The 8755-nt window shown below is 45.7% G+C and overlaps 1 protein-coding gene across 4 annotated transcripts in view; it reads left to right on the plus strand.

Annotated features, from left to right (window-relative positions):
• The window catches only part of FAM107B (family with sequence similarity 107 member B), a 131122-nt gene extending 123908 nt beyond the window's left edge, over positions 1-7214 (plus strand). For 3 of the 4 annotated variants that reach the window (XM_038741499.1, XM_038741501.1, XM_038741500.1), the window contains 3 exons: positions 830-1031; positions 3355-3508; positions 4068-7214. In XM_038741499.1, the coding sequence (XP_038597427.1) occupies positions 904-1031; positions 3355-3508; positions 4068-4184 (399 nt within the window). In that variant the 5' untranslated portion in view covers positions 830-903 and the 3' untranslated portion in view covers positions 4185-7214. The remainder of the gene's footprint in view (positions 1-829; positions 1032-3354; positions 3509-4067) is intronic. The other variant, XM_038741498.1, reaches the window with a different exon arrangement.
• Positions 7215-8755: the final 1541 nt, after the last annotated feature.

Genomic DNA, 8755 nt, shown 5'->3' on the forward strand with positions numbered 1-8755 from the left:
CAAATATTATGTAATGACTCCAGCCAGCATCCATTTGTGGTAGATTGAGGAGTTGATAATAGAAACATGAACTACCTCAGTGGTTGACTCCCTGTTTCCACTGACATCTCAGCATTTGTATCACCTACAAAATGAAATGGCGGGGGAAAGACCGAGAGTCAGACCTGAGTTCTAATCCTGATTCCTTTACTTTTGAGTTGTTTTATTACTATTACTTTTTTGTAGTATATGTTAAGCGCTTACTACGTGTCAACCACCGTTCTAAATGCTGGGGTAGATGCAAGGTAATCAGGTCAGACGTAGACTGTGAGCCCCAGTGTTGGACAGGGACTAAGTAGGAGGAAGAACAGGTGTTTTACAGTTGAGGAAATGGAAACACAGAAGATAAGTGACTTGCCCATGGTCACCCAGCAGGCAGATAGCAGAACTGGAATTAGACCCCAGGTCCTTTGCCTCCCATGCTTGTGCTCTTTCCACTTGGCCAAGTTTCTCTGTGACCTTGCACAAGTCGCTTAACTTCTCTGTGCTTCAGTTTTCTCATCTGTACTCTGAGACAGAGATTCATTTGGGGATAGTGATTCATCCCGGGGCCTGGGGCAAACCATTTAGCCTCTCTTCTCTGGTTTTACCATGCTTGTAATGTGTTGGCCCTGCAAGGGGTTGTGGGAGTTTAAGTATCTTTTCATCTTCAAAGAGTTGCAGAAGCGTCATTAGAGAGACAAATGAGTGGAAGCAGTGGAATGGTGACATCATCCATGCTTTGCCTACATTCTCAAATCCCCGCGGTTCTGAAGACCATTTTAGAATCTTCCCTGTTTTTGTTCTGCAGGCATCCAGATTGAGGACTCCGACCTTACAGAGGACACTGAGCTTAAAGATCCGTACCTCACTTCCAGAAGCATCATGGCTGAACCAGACTACATCGATGATGATAACCCTGAACTAATTAAACCTCAGAAACTAATTAATCCTGTCAAAACCTCTCGGAACCATCAAGACCTTCATCGGGAACTTCTGATGAATCAAAAGAGGTAAAGTGATCTGGCGGCAAGACTTACCATCTTGGCTTTTTTTGTTGTTGTTTGTTTCATTTTTTCCCCTTCCCTCCCCCTCCTGCAAAAATATTTATTTAGTGAATAAGTTAATAGTTAATAGTTATTAAGCTGAATTGTGACTTTGTAGCTACACCTGCATCCCAGGCCCTAAAGCAATGGGAGCCACATTCTGTGTATACTACCTGATTTTGTGCAGTTCCCAGTAGTAGTATCAATCGAGCAATGGTATTTATTGAGCACTTGTGAAGTGCAGAGCACTGTACTAAGCACTTGGGAAAGTACAGTACAACAGAGTTGACAGATATGATCCCTGCCACAAGGAGTTTACAATATACAGAGGAAAAGAGACATTAATAGTATACATTTCCCCATGGTCCTAACATAGTTGACAGGCTACATGTATGTTCCAAAAACTTTGGGGTAGTCTGTTAGGTAATGTACTTTTCTTTTTGAAGTCAGAGAGTTAGAGTAGTGCCCACAGCAGCCTGGTCTGGGAGTTGGAGCACCTGGATACAAACCTGGTTCCGCCACTTGTCTGCTGTGTGACCTTGGAGAAGTCACTTAACTTCACTGTGCTTCACTTTTCTCACTTGTAGGATTGAGATGAAATACCTGCTTTCCCTCCTACTTAGACTGTGAGTTTTGTGAAGTACAAGAACTGTGTCTGACCTTATTATCATTATCTCCCCCAACTCTTAGTACAGTGCTTGGGAGATAGTGAGTGTTTAACATATGTTATATTTATCATCATTATGATTATTATCATTATTTATAGGAGCCACAGACTCTAGGCAGAGTTCAATTCAGAAAAGGCAAGGCTGACAATCCCATATTTAGGAGGGGCTCAGCAGAGAGAGAAAAGACGTAGAGAGATAAGTTATCAAACCCAAACAAAGAGACACATAGACAAAGGAGGAGCCATCCAACCAGTTGTTAGTAATTAGTTATGACTGATGGGGTGTGGGGGGCGGGGAGAATAAGTATTTTCCCTTGTGGCTCTTCCTCGATAGTAAGCAATAAAGGAGATGGCCTTCAGAAGTTAGGAGAAGGGCAGTACTTCATGTAAAGTGATCAGAATACAGAGCTGTTTGATCTACTTTAAAGCAAGACAAATCTTTGGGCCTTGAGTGTAATAGAGGAGGCTTAAAGAATAATGTGCTAAGCCTTGCTCGTCTGGTCTGTGCTTGTGGGCAGGGAATGTATCTACCAACTCTGTCCTGTTGTTGTCTATCAAGCCCTTAGCACAGTGCTCAGCTCTCACTAAGCACTCAGTTAATATGATTGATTCTGGGGGTTTTCAGGAAGGCTGCCTGGGGGTCTTGTGAACCAGGACACTTTTCTCCCATCACTTAGTCCCCAAAGCACCATTTGTTGGCTGAAGATGTTGACTCATTCACCAAATCGTTTAAGCACCAGCCAAATTGCATAAGACACCCTGGCCGAGACACTGCAAGGCCTTCTAGGTGAACGCTAGCGATTTAAAGTGAGACCCAAGTTATAAGTGGTGGAAAAGAATTGTTACAGCAGGTACTTGAGTTTGGCAAAAAGAATATCAGCAAACTCAGCCACTTCAGGTTGTCTGCAGGATGGCATGGCCCTTTGGACAGCCTGAGCAGTTGATTTTTTTTCCCTATCTGTTTCTGCCGAGCCTGCATGAATGAATTACATGTGCACAAATATCTGGGAACACTTTCAAAAGCTTTTATGGTGGTCATGAGATATTTAATGTAACAAAGTTTTGTATCCATGCATTGTGCTACTGAGAAGGAAAGGGTGTCTCTTCTTTTTTTTTTATGGTATTTGTTAAGCACTTACTGTGTGCCAGGCACTGGGGTAGATACAAGCTAATGAGGTTGGACACGATCCCTTTCCCACCTAGCGCTCACAGTTTTAATCCTCATTTTACAAATGAGGTAACCGAGACACTGAAAAGTTAAGTGGCATGCCTGAGGCCAGCACAGCAGAATAGTGGTGAAGATGGGATAAGAATGCAGGTCTTCTGACTCCCAGGGCTGTGCTCTTTCTACCACGCCATGCTGCTTCTACTTCCATTGCAACTTTTCCACAGCACCCAGAAACAGTGGGTGCTCAATAAATGTTGCCGACCAAGCACCAGAATGATGTAGCCACTCTATTTCTGTGTGTACAGTTGCCTAGAAATAGAAAAAAACCTCCTATTTTCAGACATGAGGTAACTTATAGAGGTCCATCTTCGGCCAGCTCTTCTGCCGCTTCTGCCCAGCTCTGTATGTCTTGGGGTAGGGTGGATTTATTAAGTTTAGGTGTTTTGTTCCCTAAGGGGTCTCGCACCTCAAAATAAGCCGGAGCTGCAGAAGGTGATGGAGAAGAGAAAACGAGACCAGGTGATAAAGCAGCAGAAGGAAGAGGAGGCCCAGAAGAAGAAATCTGACTTAGAGATAGAACTGATGAAAAGACAGCAGAAGCTGGAGCAGGTAAGGCTGAAGGTGTGCAGAGGGAAAGAGGTAAATGTTGACTTTACAGTGAGAATTTAACAGGTTGGAACAAACAGCATTCCCAAGGCCTATAAACCGGAGTAGACCTGAAAGGCCAAAGGAGTTTGGGGGCTGAGGGTTGAGGAAAGAGAACAAGAGAGAGCCATTGTGGACACCCAGGTTTTGGCTGTTAAGGTTTATGGATGGTCACTGGAGGATCCAGGAGAGAGAATCATAGAGGAGGTGGGGGTGGGCACTAGCCCTCAGCATGTTTCAAAAGGGAAAAGGTCAACAAGGTGACAGGAAGGTACCTAGGCTTTCCTGGAAATGAGGGTTGGCTTTCTGAGTTAAAGGGAGAAAGAGAGGGAGGTTTTAGCTTTGAGATCCTCAGTCATAATGCTTGGGGCCACCTGTCACTCCGATTACCATTCACCATTATAAAAGATCAAGTTTCCTTCTTCTTGGGGAGGGGCCAACACAGGGCAAAGACTTTGTGTTGTGTTTTGCGGGGGGGAAGGGGGCTATCTAGATGTTAATTTCATGTGTGGTCTCATTTAAGCTCGAGCTCGAGAAGCAGAAGATCCAGGAGGAGCAGGAGAACGCACCAGAGTTTGTGAAGGTCAAGGGCAACCTGAGGAGAACAGGTCAAGAAGCAGCCGAGACCCAGGATTCCTAGGGGCTGCCTCTCCAGAGACTCCAGGATCCCAGCCCTCTGCTGCCGGGCACAGCTTCTGTATCGCCCATCCCCACGGCTCTCCACGAGGCCTAAGGGGCGGGGGGCCAGGGGAGGGGCGGTGGGAGGACCGATGCCCGGAATTGATGCCGGGGGGCCGAAGGTTTCCTAAATAAGGAATTTCGTTTCTGGAATCTGAGTAGACACGGCACGGTCTTGCCAAATGAAGAATGCCTGTCGTGGTTGGGGGCAGATGGACCTCTCTGTCCGGAGACTTTTATAAAACAAGCCGGAAGGAATGAGGGCACTGGAGCGTCTTTGTGAATGTTGTGCTTTGTGGTGGCTCACACTTGTGGAGACAGCAAGGCTTTTTTTTTTTTTTAAAGAAATCGCTCTGTCTGGTCCTCTTTTAAGGAATTTGCTTGCCCAGAAATGTGCTTTATCTGTTACTTTGTCTAGGTGTATATTCAGGTTTGAAAAATCTGGAATTTTTTTGTTAATTTCACCTTGGCAGTCCCCTTGCTGAACTTTTTTTTTTTTTTGTGGGGAGCGATGTGGGCCCCTTGGGGTTTAACATTAAAAGTTCTGTCAGAGCACAATGGGAAGTTGGAAAAACGTGTGCCTTGTCTGGGGAAACTTGAGACAGTAAAAGGTTTGGGTTTTCTCCTTCCTTCGTGTTCTCTGAACAGCCGTGTCATCATGGCCTTATTTTCTTTTTCCATGCCACAGCCCCCACTGGTGTTAACAAATGGATGGACCTTCATGGTATTTGGGCAGGTCCCTCGAGCTCACTGGTCTGACAGGACCTTGTGCCCCCACCTTTTGGGGGCCGTAGAACCCCTTGGGTGGAATTCCCTTAAGACTGGTCAGTTAACACCTGGTGAAGAGGTGCCCTTTGAGCTAGTTGGGCTGGAAGGGTGGTTTGGTCTCCAGAACCCCGAGCTGGGAGACGAGACTTGTTGCAATTGTACATTTTGAATGTTTGATAGAACTAAACTTTGAAAACTTCTGATGAATGACCACATTTTTCTTTTGGTCCTTTTTCTTGTGAAGGAAGTATAGTACCACTATCTCAGTGACGACTACTGCTACTGCTCAGATCTTTCACGGTGGGAATTCTAAATGTTTCTGAAGATGGCGCAAACCACTCATGGCAAACCACCGGCCAAAGGATAGGCGGAAAAGACACTTTAGGTACTCGGGTAGTGGGAGGAAGTAGTAATGCCGGTTCAGCATTGGTTTTGGAACAAAACAAGTCCAATGAAAGGGCCCAGAAGGCGGCAGGGTTTCCTCCATTGGGCCCTTTTGCTCCTCATGTAAGATTTGTTCCTGCAGCCACTGTGGTCCAGACCTCATCTTAAATGGCCACAGGGAGTCCATGAGAGAGCCTGATGGAAATGGGTGAAATTCCAATATAGTAGTCCCTTGGCATTTGGAAGTTTTTATTCACAGTTTTGCCTATTCACAGTTGGCTATTCCCTTATTCTCTGGTGTGGCCGCAGTGGTAGCTGGCACCAGCCCCGCCTTCACTCCTTGACCCCAACCTCCCCACCACCTGCCGTCTCTTTGGTCACCAACAACCGCAGCCTCCCCTCTTTGGTGGGTGGATGCCTCTTGCCTCTTACACCACCTCCCCCCGGCCCCATCCCTACCCACTCATTCCCTGAGAAAGCCCAGATGACTGTGAATCATGGGATAAACTTTCTAGTGCTTTAAATGCATCTGCCTTTGGACTCAGGTGGCATTTGCTGTTCCACCTCATTGGCAAATGTTTTTTTCTGCCCAGTCCCCAGCAAACACCGAGAGACTACTGACCTGCCAAATTAGAGTGGTGTTTAGAGGTTATCCTTGAAACAAATGACTAAACTCTTCACCTACCGCTATTGTTACAGAGCACCAGAGAGTTGTTTTTGCAGAAACATAGTTTTCTGCTGTGAGAATTTGGACAATATTCAAAGGGAATCAAAATGGTTGAGATGGTTCCTTTCCCTACTGCCTGAGGACTAGGTGGAGACAACAAAGCTGAATTCCAAAATTGAGAACCAACTGAACTTTCCTTTCTTTCCTTCTCGGTTGGGTATTACTGTGATTGACTCTCCTGAGGAGAAAATGACAGAGAGCAGAGCCCTTTTCTTCTGTCCAGTCTGTAGGGCTCTCCTTTCTGTCCTTCTCTGAGCCTCCTTTCGGCAAATCTCTCGAGCTCTTTGGGCCAGGGAGCCAACTTTGCAGAAGGTACTAGCCCTTCCAAGGATCTGAGCTGTCGAGTTGGATTGAAGGCCCCTTTGCCTCATCTACTCAAGGCCAGGAAACAACGCTGCAAAAACTGTATGAACTATTCATAAGCATTTGGGTGGATAAACGGCAATGGGGAGGCAGAGGTAGGGATCATCGGAGTTTAAGGGGCTCCATCTACCAGTCCAGGAGTTAAATTGGGAGGCTTGCACTCCGGGATTAGGAATCCCTCAGTTGGGCCGTAATTTGTGTCTTCACTTCACATCTTGACTAAAAAAACATTGAAGAAGTAGGGAACATTTGTCCGACGACAGGCCAGCTCAACACGGTGTCGGAAGAAGCGTCCGAGCACTGGAAGGGTGAGTCTGACAGACTGCGCTCTCTTTAATGAGGCTTTTTGCTAGAACACGATACCTGATTCTGGGAGAATCGGGCATTCAACTCGAACTTTGAGGAATCTTCCAAGCAGTTTTATTCTGGAGCCACTTTTTGATTCAGAACAGCTCCATTTTTACCGCTTTTCTGTCCTCTTAAGTTCATAGTTTTATAGGTTCTCACTATGGTATTAGGTAGCAAATTAGCGTTGCTTTTCAGCGACGACGGCCAGCTTTATTCTTATATTCAAAAATCCAGTCTCATTTGAGTGTATATAATATATATAAAGGGAGCCTTAATGAGTTTGTTTTCATAATTTAATATTTTTTGTATTTGCTCTTGTATAATTGTTTTAAACTAAAAAGTATTACAGAAATGAGGGTGGAACCAAAGTTATGCTTAATAAAAAATCTTCTACTGCTTGGATTATGGGAGGGGGTTTGCCTGCTTCTGTTGATAAAGTGAGTGCCATATCTTTCCCTCATTTAGCCTTATTAGGGTTGATGATTATAAAATGTTCCTAACACAGTTACAACTCACATTGGCATTGCAAGGCCGACATCAGTCAATTCCAAACGTTGCGTGCCCCTCCTTAGCAGAACCAAAAGTGTGTAGGCTGTGTCTGTATTTCTCGTTTCAGTGTGTACCAGGAAAATGATTAACTTTCCTCTCAAGCCATGGGGAATAGATAACAAAAGCAGATCTTAACTGGGGTTTGGGTGCTGCCATGGTGGGGGCCCCAAGCACAGTAACCAAACAGTAAAGGCCTGATCCTCAGAACAAAATAGGGTCGGGTTTAAAAGGAGTGGGGGTGGGGGGTGAGGACTGGAGTGGGGTTTTTTGTACAAAGGAACAAAAGACAAATTCACAACAAGAATGCAAGTCCCCACAGGGTTTGGCTTGGGGCAGGTGGAGGTCAGAGTCGATGCAGGAGGCAAGAGGAAGTCCTGGTCAGAACAGCTCAGGACACTCCTTTCAAGACCACCCCCTGTTCGGAATGATTTTTGGCTTTGCATGGATCCTTGTTCCAGGAAGAATACTATATGTGGGTGGCCCAAGGGAGTCCAGGCTTAACAAGGTGCCTGTTTCCGGGAGGCGGAAGGACTTTGTGCCCTTATTTCTCCCACTGTGGCCAGCCCCTGCCTGAAATGTGGTTTTCATGACTCTGGGTTTCTGTTTCCATTGACTGGAGGCTAGCCGGCCTTTGGGAGGGTCAGGAAGTAGCAAATTAAGTGCTGCTCCTAGGTGCTGAGTGGAATCTTGGAGTGACTACCAAGATGGTTACAGTGAACTCCCCTTTCCCCTTTCTCAAATTACCACCCCTAGAGAGCAGGCAGCAGGATCTCAAAGGAAGAGTAGTACAATACCACAACCCCAGTGCTTAGTATAGTGCCTGACACAGAGTAACCACTTAACAGATACTGTTTTTCTTTTAAGTACCAGTGCTGTTTTTGTCTTAATCCTTCTGGTTCAAAGATATGTTCTGGGCATCAGAGAACACAGCTTTCTCTCCTCCTCTTCATCACATCCTTCACCTTCTGTCCTTTGGTTGGAGAGTAATCAGTTGTATGTATTGAGCACATACTGTGTGCAAAGCACTGTACTAAGCACCTGGTGGAGTACAGTTTAACAAAGCTGGTAGATATGTTCTCTGCCCGCAAGGGAACTTACAGTCAGTCTAGAAAGTGAAGACAGACATTAAAATAAATTAGGGATATGTTCCTAAGTGTGGGGCTGAGGGTGGGCTGAATGAAAGGTACAAAGCCAGGCACGAAGGTGATGCAGAAGGGAGAGGGAGGTGGGGAAATGAGGGCTTAGTTGGGGAAGGCCTTTTGCAGGAGATTTTATTTTAATAAGGCTTTTGACGGTGGGGAGAGTAATCGTCTGTCAGATATGAAGGGTGGGGAGATCCAGGCCAGAAGCAGGAGGTGGGTGAAGGGTGAATGGCAAGATAGATGTGAAAATGT

The sequence above is a fragment of the Tachyglossus aculeatus genome (assembly GCF_015852505.1).
Source record: "Tachyglossus aculeatus isolate mTacAcu1 chromosome 12 unlocalized genomic scaffold, mTacAcu1.pri SUPER_6_unloc_1, whole genome shotgun sequence".
Classification (NCBI taxonomy): domain Eukaryota; kingdom Metazoa; phylum Chordata; class Mammalia; order Monotremata; family Tachyglossidae; genus Tachyglossus; species Tachyglossus aculeatus.